The 21,127-nt window shown below is 42.3% G+C and overlaps 1 protein-coding gene across 1 annotated transcript in view; it reads left to right on the plus strand.

Annotated features, from left to right (window-relative positions):
* Window positions 1–12,523, plus strand: part of LOC128099741 (murinoglobulin-1-like) — a 78,296-nt gene extending 65,773 nt beyond the window's left edge. Inside the window, exons 23-35 of the mRNA XM_052721562.1 lie at window positions 1,178–1,261; window positions 1,529–1,705; window positions 1,898–1,985; window positions 2,782–2,938; window positions 3,171–3,245; window positions 3,749–3,929; window positions 4,682–4,905; window positions 6,287–6,505; window positions 6,666–6,793; window positions 8,210–8,300; window positions 8,940–9,008; window positions 11,154–11,256; window positions 12,405–12,523. Of these exons, the coding sequence (XP_052577522.1) occupies window positions 1,178–1,261; window positions 1,529–1,705; window positions 1,898–1,985; window positions 2,782–2,938; window positions 3,171–3,245; window positions 3,749–3,929; window positions 4,682–4,905; window positions 6,287–6,505; window positions 6,666–6,793; window positions 8,210–8,300; window positions 8,940–9,008; window positions 11,154–11,256; window positions 12,405–12,523 (1,715 nt within the window). The remainder of the gene's footprint in view (window positions 1–1,177; window positions 1,262–1,528; window positions 1,706–1,897; window positions 1,986–2,781; window positions 2,939–3,170; window positions 3,246–3,748; window positions 3,930–4,681; window positions 4,906–6,286; window positions 6,506–6,665; window positions 6,794–8,209; window positions 8,301–8,939; window positions 9,009–11,153; window positions 11,257–12,404) is intronic.
* The last annotated feature ends 8,604 nt before the right edge of the window (window positions 12,524–21,127 follow it).

Genomic DNA, 21,127 nt, shown 5'->3' on the forward strand with positions numbered 1-21,127 from the left:
ATTATTATATGAAAATTAGCAAAAGGGATGAAATAAAGCAAATTTCTTTGTAAAAGAGATAAATTAATGTAACAGTGACTAATACAGTCTGTAGAAGAAAATCATCATATAATGCTAAAGTCCTTTAAATGTTTTCCATGGAAGGAAGAGCATGAACGGGGTTACTGGAGATTAATTTTTTAAAAACCAAGGACAATGTAACAAAAACCTGATTCTTCCCATTGATCAATTCTGGTTCTCCTGATACTTACTTATTACAAGGCAATCTGGCCATCACTCCTACCATAGGAAAGCCTTCCATGAGAGCAGCACAGGAGTGATCAGGGAAACCTCCTAAGGCCACTCAGGGGGAACCAGGAATAACAAAGGCCAGTACAGAACTTATCCATTTACTTATTCTGACATACTGGGGGTTTATTCAAACATTGCCTTATTTTAGGTTTCCACAGCTAAAATAAAACACCATGACCAAAAGCACCTTGGAGAGGAGAGGATCATTTAATCTTACACAGTCAAGTCCCTCATGAGGGAAGTGAGGACAGGAACCTGCAGGCAGGAACTGAAGCAGAGCCATGGGGGAGTGCTGCTCACTGGCTTGTCTTCCCTGACTTGCTCAGTTTGCTTTCTTATACAGGTGACAGGACCACCTGCTCTGATGAGGACCACCCACACTGGGATAGGCCCTGCCAATATATCATTAAAAAGAAAATGCCCCAAGACCTGCCAATAGGCCGATTTTATGGAGGCATTTTCTCAATTGAGATCCCTATTCCCAGAAAACACTAACATATCAAAGTTCACACATGCACAAAACAAAGCAAAAAAACAAAACAAAAAAAAAAAAAAACAAAGCAAAGTATACCCAAACCACAATTAAATAAATAAATATATTTTCATGTGTTTATTAAATAATTAAGTAAGGCATCAATAGGAGACTCAGAAAGTCCTTTTGGAAATCCTTTGTTTCCATACAATCAGTGATAAAAAGCAGAAGCAATAGAGCTTGGCAAGCCAATACTACCAGGAAATGTGGATTTGTGATATTTTCAACAAGATCATTTTTCTAGAGAGACAAGAAGTCAAAACTTAAAACACAGTTCTAAGCAACTGACCTTAGGGCACTTTAGAAGTTCTGAGTACTGAGATAATCATGTACCTGTTTATTTTGTTTATTAAGATGCCGGCATATCTGAAAAATTGTCGCTGATGCTCCCACCAGCAGTAGTGAAAGATTCAGCCAGAGCCCATTTCTCTGTGTTGGGTGAGTCATTCCATCCCTGGAGGATTTGGGACAATAGTCACTACCACTGCCCTGTGTCCACCATGATTCCAAATGTAGCTTCTGAACTACTATACTTGAACTCTTTGACATCCTTCTTCTGTCTCTAGACCCTCAATATCCACTGGGTTCCCAGCACACCGCACCCTTGAAATTCCTTCACATCATTGGAAGTGATTCTATTAAAGATGTTATTTTGTTCTTGAAGATAATGGCTGTTCTGTTTGATGTTACATCTCTCACTTCCAGGTGATATCTTGAGTTCAGCCATAAAAAACACACAAAATCTTCTCGAAATGCCCTTTGGCTGTGGGGAGCAGAACATGGTGCTTTTTGCTCCTAACATCTACGTACTGAAATATCTGAATGAGACCCAACAGCTGACTGAGAAGATCAAGTCAGAGGCCATTGGTTACCTCAATGCTGGTCAGTAAGACTTAGAAACTATACTTTTTTCTTGTGAATGGTCTCTAGAAACAGGCTTAGAATTGGAGGGAGGTTCTCATTCAGTCAGTCCTATAAGCCAGAGTATGTGAGGGCCTCTCTGGCTTCAGACTGACATCCTGGACTTCTCTGAGCATCAGTTTCTTCAAAACACACCCAAGCCTTCCATTCCAGGCTATCAGAGGGAGCTGAACTACAAACACAAGGATGGCTCCTACAGCGCCTTCGGGGATCAGGGCGGCCAGAGTGAAGGAAGCACTTGGTAAGGAAAGTCTGCTATATGTCAGGCTTGCTCCACTCTTGGTCCTCATGGCAACTCTACATGTATCTTATGTCATGGGAATACAGCTGATGCCAGGGCTGGAGACGGACATGTTCGAGGTAGCGGGAATCCTAAGTACAGAACTGAAATTGTCTCAAGGCTCATCTTCCTTGAATCTGTACCACCTGTTTTACTCAATTCAGTATGCTGGCTTTATCATTCCTCCACAAGATCTTTCATCAGTAAATACCCAACAACATATTGCTGAGCATCCAAAGAGGCTCATACCTGAGACTTGAAAAGCTGATACCGTTCTTCATGTGGTCCTGCACTGCATAAGAATGTGTTCTTGGGATAAAACACACAGACATTACAGGTGACAAATGACATAGAAATGGATAGAAATGGGAAGTAAGCCAAGGAGAGGGATGGACATTTTGAGGTGGAAAACATGTTGCAGGGGTTTTAGGAAAGAAGGTTTTCTCATCTACAAGAGAAAATCATCAGACAGGAAAAGGCTAAGATGAGGGTGCAGGTGTTAGGGGAACAGGAGAGTGAGTGATGGAGAAGCAGTGAGAAGCAGAGCAGGAAGCAGCTGGACCACACTGGAGTGTCCACATCCAAGAGGACCAGGGATGCAAGACTACTTTGAAAGAGCAAGAGACACTGTCAGCTTCACGCGCTCAGAGACCCTTAGACTATTACTCATGGGAGTGGTCCAGACCCCAGAAACCCGTGTGTGAAATGCTGCATCAGAACAAACGCCCTCGTCTCCCCACTCTCCCTCCCCGATCAGGCTCACAGCCTTTGTGCTCAAGTCTTTTGCCCAAGCTCGAGCCTTCATCTTCATCGATGAAACACACATCACCCACGCCTTCACCTGGCTCTCCCAGCAGCAGCAGGACAATGGCTGTTTCAGGAGCTCTGGATCGTTGTTCAACAATGCCATGAAGGTGACCTATTCTGAACTACTTATAAGCATGATGACCTAATAATAACATCTGAAAGTTGGGCCATACTCCTTACCACTGGGATGAACAACCCTTTAGCCTGGGGATGTATTTTTTCATAATGGGGATATAAATGAGAACTTCCATTGAATACGAAGGATGATTATAAGCAGGGAAGACATATTTAGTGGATTGCTTGCTGTATACTTTACCTATTTCATTCCTTTTGTTTCAGGGTGGAGTAGAAGACGAAGTGACCCTCTCAGCCTATATAACCATTGCCCTTCTGGAGAGTTCACTTCCAGACACAGTAGGTGCCACATTGCTTCTCCATCTTCCCAAACTAGTGTAAAGTTTGTGGCTTCCTATAGACTCTAAAGCCAAATGACAGCTTTCTTTTTAACAAGATTTTTGCGTTTGTAATATTCCATTAATGAGCATCCACCTGTTCAATGAAATCCTGGATGCATTCCAAAAATCAAGTCAAAAACATGTCCTCTAATACTGTTTTAATAGTCTGTATTTAAATGGAATATAGTTTATAAAAGAAATGGCTCCCAAAGATGGAAAATAGATAGACAGATGATCAATGACAGAAGATAGGAAAGAAAGAAGGAAAGGAGGGAGAGAAGGAAGGAGGGAAGGAGAGAGGGAGGGATAGAAAGAAAGAGGTCGGGAGAAAGGAAAAAAGAAGAGTGGAGGGGAATGGAAGGATTCATTTGAAAAGCATAAATGTCTACATCCTCCTTGTTTCTTCCAAGGCCTGCTAGGACACTTTTTCATGTTGCTCAGGATTTACTGTTCTGCCAACAGCAACCTGTTGTCTCCAAAGCGCTGACCTGCCTAGAGTCATCCTGGAAGACAATACAGCACAGGGGAAATGGCAGCTCTGTGTACACCAAGGCTCTGCTGGCCTATGCTTTCGCTCTGGCAGGGAACCAGGACAAGAGAAATGAAATCCTAAAATCACTTGATACTGAAGCTGTAAAAGAAGGTAGGAATGTGTGTAATCGTGTTTGTCTCCATCCAGTTCCAGTGACGGGAAACAGGGGAGTAGACGATGTGTGGAAATAGTATCACATTTTAGTTCTGTCTCTATGGCACACTGAGGTTTCTCCTTGGACTGATACATTAGGAAATTAGCCTTTCTTCTGCACACAAACACCTTCTCTTCAGTACTTTCTCCTAGTGTGACCCAATCAACAAATGTAATATCACAGTAGAATGCAACACAGTCCAACTACCGTTACAAAGGGAAATGTAGCTAAAGCTTAACTTTCCTCTCTGATACACATATACCTGTCAGGAGGAGCCAAGACTATAAAGAAGAGGAAAGAAGAAACGATGCTTCAAGGTTTTGCTCTTTCAACTGCAGTTCTGAAGCCAATGTGAAACTTTCCTGAGCATTTGGACTGAACACTGAACAACTGATGTTTTGTAGGGTGTGAGGGAATTAATGAGTGAAAGAATCATGTCTGTTCTTGCCTTCTCACCAACTCTGCTAGAACATCACTGAGGGTGCAGTTTAGTTAATACCTTAGGAATTTCTGTCTTGATATCTTTCTCAGTCATACACTATCATACCAACAGCATATTTTTTTACTGGATATTAATAAACCTGGGGACATTGTGAGTGAAAAATTTTCAAACCTACTACAACCTTCTATTTCCTTCTTTCAAGATAGAGACATACAGTCATTCATTGGCTACTCACACTTCTAGTTATTTCTCTATTTTTACCCTAAGACAACTCCGTCCATTGGGAAAGACCTCAGAAACCCAGGAATTCAGAGAGGTATCTGTACAAACCACAAGCTCCCTCTGCTGAAGTGGAGATGAATGCTTATGTCCTCCTCACTCTCCTCACTGCCCAGCCAGCCCCAGCCCCTGAGGACGTGGCTTTGGCAGTGCGCATCGTGAAGTGGATCACAAAGCAGCAGAATTCCCATGGCGGCTTCTCTTCCACACAGGTCAGTGACTTCCTTCAGAGTCCCATGCAGTGAGGGGATTTAAAGAAGAGATGCAGGAACAAGGAAAAGGGGAAGGGGAGGGAAAAAAACAAGGACAAGGGTGTTTTGAGTCTATAAGACATGAGGGATGATACATTCCATAATAAATTTTCCTAGTTCCTGTATTTAGACACAAGAGGTCTCTTCACACCACATTTAGTGAAACAGCCCTAAGTTGCTGAGAACTTCTGACCCAGACCCAAACCTTGATAGAAAACAATGGCAAAAACCCTGGAGTGTCCAGAATCTTTATATAATCCCTCACTCTAGAATAGCACATAGAGTACCTAAGAGATGCTACTTGGACCAAACTGCATCTTTATCATCGTGCTGCTCTTAGGTGAGGCCATTCCCCTTCTCCTGACAGACTCTCCTAATCTTATGTATGGAGAGATTGCCCTCAGGTTTTCCCCAAGCTAGTAGAACTCCTGCAGCCCTGCTTTACCTCAGGACAGTTGGAAACAATCAAGGCTGTAAAGCATTTGCTTTATCATCTAGTCAGTATAATTCTCATGAGGTCATAGTTTCCAAAAATACACATCTACTACCGTGTCTCTAAATGATGCTCCTATATTCAGGGCATATATGGCAGAGTTAATCTCCAGAGAAGTATAGTGAGGAGGTCAGTTCCTCTAAAGGAGGGTAATGTACAAACAGGAGCCTTCCATGACATTAGCCACCCTGTTTGCATTCAATTTTTTCAATCTTTCACCTCACTAGGCAGTCTGCATTATAAATACAGTAACACCCTCACTGCATGTTTCTGTTCTCTTGTTGGGCTCTGCAGTCAGGATAGCATCTGGAGCTGACTTGGGATAAGGAGGGATCCTGTGAGAGAGATCCTCTCTAGAGCATGGAGTACATCCCCACAGAGTATGCTGCTGAGGAACAAGGCGAGGAAGGACAGCACTAGATCACAGTTGTTCCTTTATTTGATAAGATTGGATCGTGACTAGCACTTGGCCATGATGTTGATGTCTCTTGAGTGTTCATCAGTACAGAAGAAAGTTTGGTGATGAGGGCAAGAACGTGATTTTGTTGAAAGATGCTGGGCATCATCATGGGAATCAAGGACAAAGGAAGAAAAACTGTAAATGCTAGGAGAAAAATCTAAGTTGTATTTATTCTTTGTTGTGGTTTGTGGGAATCTGCATATGCCAGGGTGCTCTGTGTAAGGAGGGAAATTATGTGGATGTTTTTGGTTCTCAAATATTTCCTAAATTAAAGTCTAGAGATCAAATAACTAGAGACAAAACCTCATGACACTTTTGTCACAGCCTCGGGAAGAGCCCGAGCCCTCCACACTGATGCTATCCTGAACTTCTACACTCATCCCTCGCAGGACACTGTGGTGGCCCTCCATGCTTTGTCCAAGTATGGAGCAATTACTTTTGCTAGAAGTCAGAAAACTCCTCTGGTGACGATCCAGACTTCAGGGTCATTTTCTAGAGAGTTCCAAATGGACAACAGCAATCGCCTGTTGCTGCAGCAGGTCCCACTACCAGACATCCCTGGGGACTATGACATCAATGTGTCAGGGGAAGGATGTGTGTATGCTCAGGTAAGATTCTGGGGAATTGGTGAATATACAGCTGGGAACTTCCTTCGCCAAAATGGAAAGTCTCCCTTTGCCTACCTGCACACATCATGCTCAAATTGGGAGAAATTGATCCAAGGATCCAGTGCAATACAGGTAAATGTTTCTATTCACTACTTGTCAGACAACGCTAAGATACAACGTGCACTTGGAGAAACAGGAGTCTGCATTCACTCTGTGGGTACAGACAGTACCTCTGACTTGTGACAACCCCAAAGGCCACAACAGCTTCCAGATCTCACTAGAAATCAGGTATGAGCCTCTGTCTCTCTCTTGGCTACTACAGTGTTGTCTTCCTAGAACTCTTCACAGAATGAGTTCAGGGATATCCAAAGCCAGGCTCTTCATTAGGATTTTGCTCTGTCAAAAAATAAATACTTGACTCCAGCAAAGTGAACAATGAAGAATTATAGAATTATAATCTCTAATTAGTCTACTTTTCGGGTTCCTTTCTCACCCACTATCATAGTAAAATAATAGATTATTCTTTTCTCTATGATTCTTTAATGTGGGCTCTTCTTCTTCACCAACAAAGGCAAGCCTTCCTGGTATTTTAAGATTCCATTTTTCCAGAAGGAAAAAAAGATATTCTGTTCTTCTGACACTTGTCAAAAACTTCATATAAACTATAACCAGCAGTGGGTGCTAACTGCAAAAACTGAAGGGATCTTGGATGGAAAGAAGACTTCCACAGTGTGACCTATTATCTTGTGTCCCACAGTGTGATGGGGTGTAGCTTGTTGTTTTACTCTTTGGGAGACTACCACCCTGCTCCCTAATAAACGCATGGAGACTTATTCTTACTTTATGAATGACCAGCCTTAGCTTGGCTTATTTCTAACCAGCTTTTCTAACTTCACTTAAATTATCCCATTTCTCTTTAACTATGTTTTGTCCCTGGGCTTTTTACCTTTCTTTATTCTATATATCTTGCTTTCCTTCTTATTCCATGGTTGGCTGTGTGGCTGGTGGCTTGGTCCTTGGTACTGGTCCTCCTCTCCTCCTTTTCTTGCTCCTCACTCTTCTTGAGCCTAGATTTCTCCTCCTATATATTCTCTCTGCCCACCAGCCGTGCCTATCCCTCTCTCCTTCCTAGTCATTGACCATTCCCCTCTTTATAAGTCCAATCAGGTGCTTTAGGCGGACAAAGTAATACAGCTTTACAGAGTTAAACACATGCAACATAAAAGAATGCAACACATCTTTGCATCATTAAACTAATATTCCACAACAGTCGTGTGTACCTGTGTGTGTGTATGTGTGTGTGTGTGTGAGAGAGAGAGAGACAGAGACAGAGACAGAGAGACAGAGACAGAGAGACAGAGAGAGACTGAGACAGGGGCAGAAACAGAAAGAGAGGACACCTGTCAGTCCTCAGGTTCCATATATTTTAGGTTTTTAAGATAAGGTTTCTTACTGGTCCAGGCTTTCTGAGAAGACTATGCTGGCTGGCCAGCATACCCCAGGGATCCCTCTATTTTTAATGAACTCCCAGATGATATTGTTATGCAGTCTATTTTCAGAATTATTTATATTGACAGTAAAGACCATATATTTTAAGGTATGGAAAAATCGCAGAGGGAATATCAGGAATTGCTGCTCGAGCTCCAAGGAGGCAAGATTCAAAGCATTAAAAATATTCCTTCCATCCACTTCTCTGGTCTGCAGTTATACAGGGAGCCGTCCAGCCTCCAACATGGTGATTGTTGATGTGAAGATGGTATCTGGTTTCATTCCATTGAAACCAACAGTGAAAAGGGTAGGTAGACCAGATGTCTGGATTTCTGTATCCTCAGACCAGGAATGTGCCAACATCATCACAATAATGCCAACATAAATCAAAGCAATATTAGTACTAATTTAATAAAATTGGATTTATATAATTCTAACTATAGGTGTGGACTGTGATAGCAGTCAACAGAAAATATATAACAATGGTGTTTGAGTTCATTGAGTTCACAATCTAGCTAACAATAATTTTTAAAGCATAATGAACCTGGTCAATAATGATTCAGGGGTAAATATTATGAAATACCAAAATTGTAGATGTGGTGTTTTAAGAACTTTGAAAATTAACAACAAGCTAAGATCAACAGCAGAGGACACAGAAAGATACTTGCACAGAGAATATGAGGTGAGTACTATCGAATGCAGGTCCATTCACCTTCAAACAAAGTTAAAAATACCGATTACTAAGTCAGGTCTTATTCTGTCAGGCCTCTAGTGGAGCGGCATTCCCGGTCTTCTTCATGCATTTCCATTCTTATTGAAAAGTCTCTTCCAACTCACTTTAATGAATTGGTGACATCTCTATCATCTTCCACCCCTCAGTTCATTTGCCTTCTTCACCCCCAAGGCCTTTGTCTTTTCAGTAACACGGTGTTTTCTCTCATTCCAGCTTGAAAGATCAGAGCATGTGAGCAGAACAGAAGTGAGCAACAACAATGTCTTATTATATGTGGATCAGGTGAGGGTCCTTCCTGCCTCCCTAACTGTGTCTATGTGGACAGTCCTTGGTTTATGTAGGTCAGGTGAGCACCCTTCTTGCCTCTCCAGACATGTCTAGTGGACAGTCCTTGATCTATGTAGGTTAGGTGAGCATCCTTCCTGCCTCCCCAGACATGTCTAGGTGGGTCTTTGTGGGAAACATAAGGCAGGAGAAAAGCAGGTCTCTAGGAAGTCTTTTGGGGAGGCACCTTCCCTCAGCTCATACTAGATGATATTTTAAATTGTCATTCCTGGCCTGGAGAATTGGCTCAGCAGTTAAGAGCACTTACTGCTCTAGAAGAAGACCAGAGTTCAGTTCCTAGAACTCATACCAACTCAGAAATGCCTGTAAATCCACTTCTAGGAGATCTTATTTCCTCTTTTGGCCTCTACTAGTATACACATGCACACATACACAATAATAATAATAATAATAATAATAATAATAATAGTAATAATAATATACAAACCTTTAAATTCTCTTTCCTCGTTGCTGGCTTTTCTGGGACTTATCATAGGCTCCCAAGTCAGCAGGTCAAAGGGCTTAACTCTCACAATGGACAAAGCCCTACATCACACATTTAGGAGGAATATGGATTTTTGGAATAGTTTAATAGACTAGAAAAGTTTCATATACTCCCAGGAGCCTCTACTTCAGTTCCTCACGTCTCTACTCTAAAATCCATATCACCGTCCACATATGGTGAGCAGTTACGAACACAATGACTGAGAGGTTAAATGCTATCCATGCATAACTGTTTCTCAAACACCAAGGACTGAGTGATGCTGAAGAAAAACAGTGGCCACTGTTAGTAAACTGCAAAAGCTCTGGGTTTGGTGTCCCGGGTTTCGGCACCAATGTTAGTAAACTGCAAAAGCTCTGGGTTTGGTGTCCCGGGTTTCGGCACCAATGTTAGTAAACTGCAAAAACTCTGGGTTTGGTGTCCCGGGTTTTGGCACCAATGTTAGTAAACTGATGGCTGAAACTGCGAGGAGACAGTTCAACCCTAGAGGGCGAGGTATCCCGGACACCTCAGAGCTGCTCAGGACAAGAGCTCTACCCTGAAGGTGTCCCGGACACCTGGAGCTGTTTAGCACAGCTCTGATGGCTGAGACCGTAAAGAAACAGCCCAACCTTGGAAAGGAATGTTTTCTGACTTCTCGGGAGAGTCAGGCCTGGAACTGCTTCAGCAAGGAAGTGTATCCTGACTCTTCGGGAAGGTCAGGATATACCTGGTATGATGGTATGATGGGGGATGGTTTTTCCTCAGGACACAGCAATCCTGCTCCTCTCCTGGAGAGCCACAATCTCTGGCTCAGTGTTACCAGCTCTTTCTCTCTCAGTCCACTATGGGACGTCGCAGCAAGGTTCTTCTGTTCAGCTCCCCCTTGCTCAGTCCACTATGGGACGTCCCAGCAAGGCTCTTCTGTTCAGCAGTCAATGAAGGTCTTCACCCAATACTCTTTTGAGAAAGAGGTTTATTTGGGGAGGAGGAGTCCAGCAGAGTAACTGCTTCTACCAGGGTGGAGAGAGCAGCTCACAACTGACCAGGCAGGGTGGTTTATATAGGATGTCTAGGAGGCAGAGTCAACTGTGATTGGTCAGTTTATTTTCTGCCCAGGGATTGGCCAGTTTTGTGAGCAAGGGGCAGAGATGGCCCTGATTTCAGGGCCAAACTGTGTTTCTTTCACTGGCCTTTCTTGGTTTTTTGACACTACCTCTAAGGCCAGGGCACATTTCTTTCACTGACTCTGATTCTAGGGACCAAGAGTGTTATTTTGGTACTAGTCTCAGAGTCAGGGCATATTTCCTGGGTTCTGGGTTTGAGAATAAAGTGTTCACTTCTCTGGCTCAGGTCCCAAACACAGGCTGTGTTTCTTTCCCTGGTCCAGGGCCCTAAGGCCAGGATTCTACTGTCCTGCTCTGTGATTGGTTGATTTCACACGTCAGTTGGACAGGGGCAGAGATGGCTCTGATCTGAGCTAAACTGTGTTTCTCTCACTGGCTTTATCTGAGCCATCCTTCCCTAATTCTGGGCTCCAGGGTCAGGGTGGGTTTCTCTAGCCAGCCCCTTTTCCCTACAGCCTCCGCTGTGATCCTGGATTACTTTTCTCTCTTTCCCAGGTGACCAATCAGACACTGGCCTTTTCCTTCGTCATTCAACAAGACATCCCAGTGAGGAACCTGCAGCCTGCCATTGTGAAAGTCTATGACTACTACGAGACAGGTGAGCAAGGGATTAGGAAGCGCCCTAGAGCGACTTGAACTTTTCTCTTTCTCCTTTTCTTCCTTTCTTAAGACAGGTTCTCAATATGCAGCCAGGCCGACCTCAAACTCTCCATCCTCCTGTCTCAGCCTCTCCAATGCAGACATTTCTTGTATGTACCATTGCGCCCAGTGTTTAAGACAATTATTTTACAGATAGGGACACATTATATAGGCCAGACTGGCAAATCAACTCTTAATAAAAGAATGTGAGTGTGACAAACATTTGTAAGATTTCAGTTTATTCGGCCACTGATGTCTTGTTCCTGCCTGTTTGTCCAAACAATCATGCGGGATCAAACATGTCTAAATAACACAAGGGACCAAACGTTTGACAAAGAGGTGTCTATTGGTGGAAAGACACACAAATCTCCTTCTGAAAATAGCAACACAAAGATGAAGAACTATACAAAGAATTATAGCAGGAATAAAAGGATGAGGGAGAATTGAAGCCCGAGTGGTCACTGATGACCAGAGAGAGAGAAAGAGAGAGAGAGAGAGACAGAGAGAGAGAGAGAGAGAAGCCAGAGGTGGAGGATTAAGTGGGGATTTTCTGTGCCAAATGTTTCTGAATAGACGAGTTCAAGAAACACTGAAGGGAAAAAAAACCAGAAATATAGAAAGGCATCTGAGAAGACACACATCTCCATGGATCACACCCTGTATTCTGCTCAAACCCTGCAGAATAAGCACACTTCAATATTCTCAGTTGGGTGAATTATTCTGATGTTGTTGCCCATTTGCTTATTTATTTCGTGAGAGGAAGGCATGCCATGGTACCTATGGAGGTCAGAGGGCAATGAGGAAAAACGGTTACTCGCCCTCTGCCCTGTGGATCCCAAGGACTGAACTCACTGTGGTCACTAGGCATGGCATCAAGCGCCTTTCCCCACTGAGCCATCTTGCTGGCCCAGGATAAAGATGTCAACCAGTGGCTTCAAGGGGAATATTTCCTTTGCTTGGTTTGTCTGATGTCCCCAGAGAGACGACTTTTTAGTAACCATCCAGGTTCTGATGGAGGAAATTGGCCAGTCCTAACACATCCACTGTGCTCCACAAAATGCTCTTGCATCAAAACTCCCATTCTCAATTTTTCTCCATGTCTTTCAGATGAAGTGGTTTTTGCTGAATACAGTGCCCCCTGCAGCTCAGGTGAGCTCCTAGCACTCTTCCCCAAAAGCCTTCCTCTGACCTCTTTCCCTCCAAAATTACTTCAGAACTTTTGTTAGATGATCTCAGAACCATCTCACTGCGTTGAAACACAGCATGGTACACCTTGGGATTGGCACACTAACCCTAGAAGAGTCCTCTAACTTCCTTACCAAAGTATATCGTAGCTTGGTATCGTACCATGGCCAGTTTGCTTTCCTGCAGAAAACCCTGCTGTCCGTACCCAGTTAGAATTATATTCACCTGATGTGCTGTTTTCTTCTCTCCACATACACAGAGAAACAAAATTCTTGAAACTCATATCTGAGGACAAGACTTTGCTGGAATCCCCAAGCCCAGGGCTCTTCAAGATGGTGATTTTTGTTGCCTCTGCAATACAAATACTGAACAAGGGTGGTAAATAAATGCATGCTTCTAGACAGTCTCTGTCTTTGATACATTCTTCACTTAATCCAAATTTACTTCATGCTCACTTAGTGCCTTGCTCTGTACCCCACATTTGCAACAAACAGAAATGACATTCAAACAGAAGAACATGAGTTGTGAAAATGGGGAACCCTTTACAACTGCTCAATAGTACAGACCCTCAGAGCATGAAGAGTAACACATGGCAACCTTTCCTCCATAAGAAAAATCATGATGGGTATGCTAGTGACCCAAGACTATTAACCAAGCAAGAAGTGGTGATTCAAGTCTGCATTCCGAGCATTTCTGGCAGATGAGGCAGGAGGATTGCACATTTGAGAGCAACATAGGCTGCCTAGCAATTCCAGGTGAGTCTGGGCTTCATAACCAGACTCTGTCTCAAAACATCAAAAGGCAGGGATTATAGCTCAATGGTGGAATATTTGACCAGCATTTTCTTCTTCTTTTAAATTTTTTTTCCATTTTATTGAAAGAGATTTTTTTTTACCTCATATAATATATACAGATTAGTGTTTGCCCTGTGTCTAATCCACCAGTACCCACCACAAACCTCCTCTCCCATCTGGATCCACCTCATTTCTGTCTCTCATTAGAAAACAAACAGAAACCAGGCAGTGATGGCACATGACTTTAATCCCATCAGTCAGGAGGCAGAGGGAAGCAGATCTCTGTGAGTTCCAAGCCAGCCTGGTCCACAGAGCTAGTTCTAAGACTGCCAGGACTACTAAGAGGAACCCTGTCTCAAAAAACTAAAAAACAGAAAAAAAGAAAGAAAACAAGCAGCCTTCTAAGGGATAAATTTAATATATAATATAATATGATACGGTGATAAAGCAAAACCAACACATCAGAATAAGACAAAACAAACAGAAGGAAGTGAGCCAAGGAGAAGCATAAGAAACAGCTATAGACACAGAGACCCACTTCTTCACACACTCAGGAATCCCATAAAACAGTAAAGAGGAAGCCGTGATGGATATGCAAAGGACCTGTAGGGTAAAAAGAGAAATATATATATAATATATATTATATGTAATATATATATTAAAATAAAAATAAGGGGCGGGGAGTGGTGGCAGAAGACTTTAATCCCAGGACTCAGGAGGCAGAGGCAGGTGGATCTCTGTGAGTTTGAGGCCAGCCTGGTCTACAGAGGGAGATCCAGGACAGCCACAGCTACATACAGAAAGAGCCTGTCTCAAAAAAATAAATAAATAAAAAATAAAAATGAGATAAAATTTTAAAAAAGGAAGAGCCCTGACATGACACTGTGAGACAAGCAACTGCTAACCACACTGTTGAGTTCACTTCCTTTTGGCCATCTACTGCTGGACATGTAGCCAACTCTTAAGAGTGGTTTGTTTCTTCAGTGAATATCCCTGGGAGGAAACTAAATTTTCATTTGCAAGTAGTTATCAGTCAGAGGTTGCTTCTGGGTTAGGGGTGGGTGTGTACCCACTTCTCCTTTCATCTCTAGGACCCCACTATGTCTGGTTCAGACCTATGCAGACCCTATGCATGCTGCCACAGTCTCTGAGGGGTCATATGTGCATTTTGAGCTGCATTTTCAAGACTGTCCACTGTAGTAGAGTTTTCTTGTCCCAACCACCTGCTCCCAAATAACTGGCTGCCATTTCCCAAATAACTAACTCAGAAACACAATATTAATTATAAATGTCCAACCGATAGCTCAGGCTTGTTACTAACTAGCTCTTACAATGTAACCTGTTTTTATTAATCTATGTGCTGTCCCAAGGCTCATGGCTTTTACCTCTATCCCATTTTGTGTGTCCAACTCACTCCCCGTCTAGCTGACCATTCCCCTCACTCCGCCCTTCCTCATCCCATCATTCTCAGTTTGGCTTTCCCACCTAACTTTATCCTGTTCAGCTAGTGGCCAGTCAGCTTGTTTACTAAACCAATCATAGTGACACATATTCACACACTGTGCAAACAGATAATTCCACAACAGTAAATTCAATTTCCATCACAGGGAGAAAAAAAATATAATACATCTGGATAGAAACACTTTTGCAAAGGAAAAAACAGAGGCCTTTAGCTCCATTAAAATGGCTATCTTTACTAAGAGGAGTTCCATGTTGAAAATGGTAATGATAAATCTGTGAAGTTATATAATGGAAGGTGTTGTGGTTTTGATGCGAAATGTCCCATACAGGCTCAAGTGCTTGAGCAATTGGTCAGTCCCAAGCTGGTGCTGGTCTGTGAGGTTGTGAAAGCTTTTGGATACAGGTCCTAGATGGCAGTAGGGGTGAAGCTTGACAATTCTAGCCAGTCAAGTTTTGCCTACTTCTTGATCCATAAAGTATGAGAAATCCATTTCATTAACTCTTGCATCTTGGACATAAACATTCCCCTCAGCAAGCCTCCTAGGCCGGCCTCAAATTCCGGATCTTCCTGCCTCTGCTTCCTTCAGCAAATCCTACGTGCCAACGTATAGCTCAGGCCTGAGCTGGGTCCTGCACAGCCACAGGCAAGCAGCTTTTTCGTGAATTCATACCCAACAAGTTGGGCGCCAGATGTAGCACGAATCTTTAAAGGTCTTATTAATAAGAACAAACCTGGAGTCCAATATTGGGGGGAATGCTGGAAGATCAGAGAAGCAGAACAAGCCACAGCCACCTCACCTTGCCAATTCCTCAGCTGCTCCTATTTCCTCAGACTGGAAGTCTCTGTGTCCTCATCCAAATGGATCTCAGCTGAACTGCTGCTAAAAGCCTAAAAGCTTAACCAGCTCTAGTTCCTGGTCCTCACGCCTTAAATACCTTTCTGCTTTCTGCCATCACTTCCTGGGATTAAAGGCTCTTGTTACCATGCCTGGCTGTTTCCAGTGTGGCTTTAAACTCACAGATATCCGATTGGATGTCTGCCTCCCAAGTGATAGGATTAAAGGCATGTATGCCACCATTTTCTGACCTCTAGATTTAGTAGCTGTTCTGTTCTCTGACTCCAGATAAGTTTATTAGGGTACACAATATTTTGGGGAACACAATATCACCACATAGGCACTATGCTTTCCCCATCATGATGGGCTGTATCCCCTTAACCTGAAAACCACCAGCTGATGACCAGATGTTTAAACACATGAGCCCTTGGGGACATTTTAGATTAAAACCCTACCAGTTAGTTAGTATCTTAATTAGGGTTTTCCATGACCACAGCAACTCTTATAAACAAAACATTTAATTGGGATGGCTCTCTTATGGTTTCAGAGGTCAGTCCATTATCATCATGACAGGCAGATGTGATGCTGGAGCTGAGGGTGCTACATCTTGCAGGCAACAGGAAGTCAACTGACTGTCACATTGAGTGAAGCTTGAGAAAAAAGACCTCAAAGCCCACCCTCACAGTGACACACTTTCTCCAACAAGGCCACATTTCCTAATGGTGCCATTTCCTTTGGGGGCAATTTTCTTTCAATCTGCCACATTTAATCTGTTGTTCTGAATCCTGTGGCAAGGCAGCATGTCACAGGGGAAAGCCCCTCCCTTCAGGGGTGGCATTTAAAGGAGAGAAAGAAAAGGACATAATCCCCTCAGTGACCTTTCTTGCTCCCATTGGTCAACCCCTTCTAAAAGTCCCCAAACCTCCCAATTGCACCACAGGCCGAGGGCCTGTGCTCTCAAGGCCTCAGTTCCTAATGTGGCCTTTTGGGAGGTGATGGGAATCTTAAGAACTTGATGGTGTCCTCATAGGGCTGGTGGGACCAGGCTCCTACTCACTGACTTACCTTTTTCTTTCATACCCATGAGGTAAGTACTTCACTTAGCTTTGCTTTGGTTTGTTATGCACTGTGACCTCAGTGCTCCCTCACCACAGGACCTAAAAGAGCAGGACAATCAATGAGTCAGAATGAAACGTTCCCTCTCTAAGTTGATTGTGGCAGACAACTGGTACAGTAACAAAATGCTGTCTTAACGAAAGCACGATGGCAGTGTTTATTTATGCCACTATGAGACTGGAGATAGGAGTTGAGAATAATTTATCAAGAGTATTATTTTATTGTAGAAGCTGGTGGGATCATTTATAAACAACGGTTATGAGACACATGGTGGCCCATGCTTTAAGTCCCAGCTCTCGGGAGGCAGAGGCAGGTGGATCTCTGTGTTTGAAACCAACCTGGTCTACAGAGTGAGATCCAGGACAGCTAAGGCTACACAGAGAAACCCTGTCTCAAACAAACAAACAAACAAACAAACCAAACCCAACAACAAAAAGCAGTGGTTGTGTAACCGGATATGATGTAGAATAACAACAATGGCGGCCGGTGCTGTGGTGGGAAGGTCACAACAGGTCTGTCTCAAGGAAGCTTCTACTTCTTAAAACATTTTTATTTAATTTTTAGGGAAAGCCAAAATTGTTTGGGACAATACAAGTAGTTCTAGAACAAAATGAAATTCTCCTGAGAGATTTTAACAACGGGAACTTCTCTGGAGATTAGACCCAGCTGCCTATGCAATTTCTTTTCTGGAATCCACTTCAGTAAAGAGACAGGGTCAGCAATGTATTTCAGAGTCGTTATGCATCTTACTTTGACGTGGAATTAGGAATCGAGACTATTCAAATTAGGCTACAGGCAGATGAATGGGATTTTAAAGAATGAATGCTGTTATGAGACACACATGAGCAATGCTGGATGCATGGCTCAGGTCCTTTGTGCCTTGTTACAGTTTAGTGTGTGTTCCCTGTTTACTCCTGCTCTGGTCACAGTAGCTGAATCCTTTTTCCCCCAGTACAGTAATGAAAGATTACCAGATTACCACATGGTGGCAGCAAAGGTTAAAATAGAAGTACTGTTCTTTTATTAACACCACACAAGAAAGTAAGAAATGGACAACATGCTCCAGGGGACAGCCCCACGCCCACATGCAGACAGAGAGCTCTAACTGGATCAGTGGACTATAAAAGAGGAAAATCAAGAGGAAGAGGAGGAAGAGGAGAAGATGAAGATGAAGTTGGGAGAGGAACATGAGGTGGATGATATGATCAAAATATATTGTATAAATATATGAAATTCTCAAAGAATGAATAAAATAAAATGGCCAAAAGGAAGAGAGACAAGGAAAGAAAAGTAAGTGTGGAATGATAAAATGATAAAAATACAGCAATAAAGTATCTAGTGTAATATTTGGTTCTCTTTAACCTACCAAAGCTGCAGGGCAGACTCATGTGGACAGAGGGACTAAATTCCATACTGGAACTGTGGTCCAGCCCATGGCATTGCTGGACAGGAGTCAGGTCCTGTAGCTTCAGGAAATGCTCCTTCCCACTCCATGACTTTTGATGACTAGTTGACCTGCTGAAATGCAGACATAGTTGTAGCTAGAGTTTGCCTGCCTGGCCCACAGTCAGGACAAATCTCTCTCACCTGCCAGTTCCACAGCCACTCAGACCCGACCAAGTAAACACAGAGACTTATATTGGTTACAAACTGTATGGCCGTGGCAGGCTTCTTGCTAACTGTTCTTACAGCTTAAATTAATCCATTTCCATTAATCTATACCTTGTCACATGGCTCGTGGCTTACCGGCATCTTCACATGCTGTTTGTCATCGTGGCGGCTGGCAGTGTCTCTCTGACTCAGCCTTCCACTTCCCAGCTTTATTCTCCTCCTTGTCCCGCCTACAATTCCTGCCTAGCCAATGGCCAATCAGTGTTTTATTTATTGACTAATTAGCAACACATTTGCCCTACAGAACATCCCACAGCACATAGTTTTCAAATTAGGTCCCTGGGCTTTTCCTAAAAGGACACTGATTATGTGGGTGAAAGTTCTTCCCTCATGATCTAATAATTGCCCAAAGTCCTCTGTCTCTTGATACCACCATGTTGGAAATTAGGACTTCCAAATACTGAAGACTCACAACCATTGAGTCTGTGACAGTGTGGGGATCATAATCAACAGCAGAGTCACAGTGACAGAATAATGTGACTCCACAGACACTCTGAATCGGCTATTGAATAATATAAATAAACCTACTGACTCCTCCCTTGATTTTTATAAACAGAAAAGTTCAGGTCAAATATATAAAACTCTGGCCTGAACTATAAAGACCATCAAAGCCAATTCCCAGACATCAGCCAGTTTACAGAGAAGGGAGGTTGACGTCCTTGAGGAAACACCCTGGTGTCTCCAAACATGGACACAGTTCCTTCCCTAAAGGACCTCCAACCTTTATCAGAGTAAGTGTACACTGAGGAGAAAGCAGTAATTAGATCCTTAGAGAACAACTGGACATAGACTTTAACATGACACTAATTCCAAGAAACATAAAATATTACTATATCCCTCTACTAAAAGGAGGGGTATATAGGAATGGGGGATGATAGTTAGGAAATATCTTAAAAGATTAAACTCCACTAAATTGGAAAGTGTAGAGGAAATAATAAATTTCTAAGCATGTACATGACTGATAAAGTATATACATTTCTAGGTATATATGTGACTTACCAAGGCAACATCAACAATGTACACAGATCTAATGAAATGATCCACAGGGGGTAGTTATTGACAACCATGCTAATTGTGCTGATTAAAATATATGAAACCTTTTATTAGTGGGTGACCAAGACCAGACTCATGCCTCAAAGTCCCTTGGTGCCAAAGCTCAGAGTGCAGTATTTTTAAAGACAAAAACCACAATTACATCAGTGTCTGAGTGGGAGTCAGAGCAACATCTGTCTGTTTGCAGGACTTGGTGGTATCTTGCAGACACCACATGACAATTATTTTTGGCGTACACTTCCTCTTAGTTATTTTAGTTTATGTGTTAGCCAGCTTAAACATCAATTATTTTGGATAATAGGGCTGGACTGTGGTCAGGTCACAGAAAGTCTCAAAAGCATTGTCAAGGAGTTTATGGCCATGGGGGTTGGGAGTTTGGAAGGCTGAGGAGTGTGGAGGTAGAAACAAACTAGTCAGGACAAGATAGCATCACCTTAGCCATTTCACTATATAATGAGCAATGAAACTGAAGTACAGTAATTTCCCAACAAGAATAGCTAAAGACTAATTGGATATACTTTTGAATTCTATAAGAACTTTTAGAAAATGACTAAGAAATATCTCGCACTATTCCATAAAATAGAGAAGGAAGGAATGCTGCTTAACTTCTGTGAATAGGAGGAAATGCTCAGATAAACTACTTCTACAATCAGTAATACAGTAACACCAAAACCAGATAAGGGCGCATGCAAAAAGCAACTATTTCTTTTGTGAACATAAATACAAAAGTCCTCAAAAATTCACAGATTTAATTTCACTTTAGAAAGATCATGCACTAAGATTAAGTTGTCTCTTGTTCTCGAATGCAATGATGGCTGGACAAATTAGGAAGTGTTCTGAAGCACATGATCATTTCAATCCATGTAGAAAGTGATTGACAAAATCAGGTCTTTCTCCATCACAAGAAGAACTGAAAAAACTGAGTATAGAAAGAACACACCTCAGTGTAATAGTGTCTATGTACAACAACCTGTAGGCATTATTCTGTTGAATAGAATAATAGAAACATGCATGTTTTCATTTTTTCTAACATCAAGAGTGAGACAAAGACTCAATTCTGGCCATTATTATTGGATAAAATATTTGAACTCCACTGGATGTGACAGAGCACGCCTTTAATCCCAGCACTCAGGAGGCAGAGGCGAGTAGATTTCTGTATTTTTGAGCCAGCCTGGTCTGCATTATGTGACCCTATCTTGAAAAGAAAAGGAAGAAGAGAAAAGAAAAAAAAAGAAAAGATCCTTGAATTTTTAGCCTGAGCAAATAAAAGAAGTCAAGTAGAGACCAAATGGTCAGATTACCCTTTTGCAGATGATAGTATTCTTAAAAGACCCTAAGACTCTACCAGATGACTCTTATATCTGATAAATATTGTCAGAAAAGCAGTAGGATGAAAACTCAAGGTATAAATATTGATTCATAATAACCTTAAATAATGAAAAACCTGAGTATAAACATAATCAAAGGCATTAAGGACCTCTGTGAAGAAAACCATAAGTCCTAAAGGAAGACACTGAAGAAGACTCTGGAAGATAGAATGACCTCCCATGTCCACGAATCAACAAAATAATGTGAAAATGGCCATATTATTAGAAATTGTCTAGAAATCTAATACATTCCTTCCACTTACCCTCCTCACAGAAATGGAAAAGAAGCTCAACATTATAAAGAAACACACACATGCACACACACACACACACAGAGGGGGAGAGAA

This window comes from Peromyscus californicus, unplaced genomic scaffold (genome assembly GCF_007827085.1).
Source record: "Peromyscus californicus insignis strain IS unplaced genomic scaffold, ASM782708v3 Scaffold_6__1_contigs__length_162567912, whole genome shotgun sequence".
NCBI lineage: Eukaryota > Metazoa > Chordata > Mammalia > Rodentia > Cricetidae > Peromyscus > Peromyscus californicus.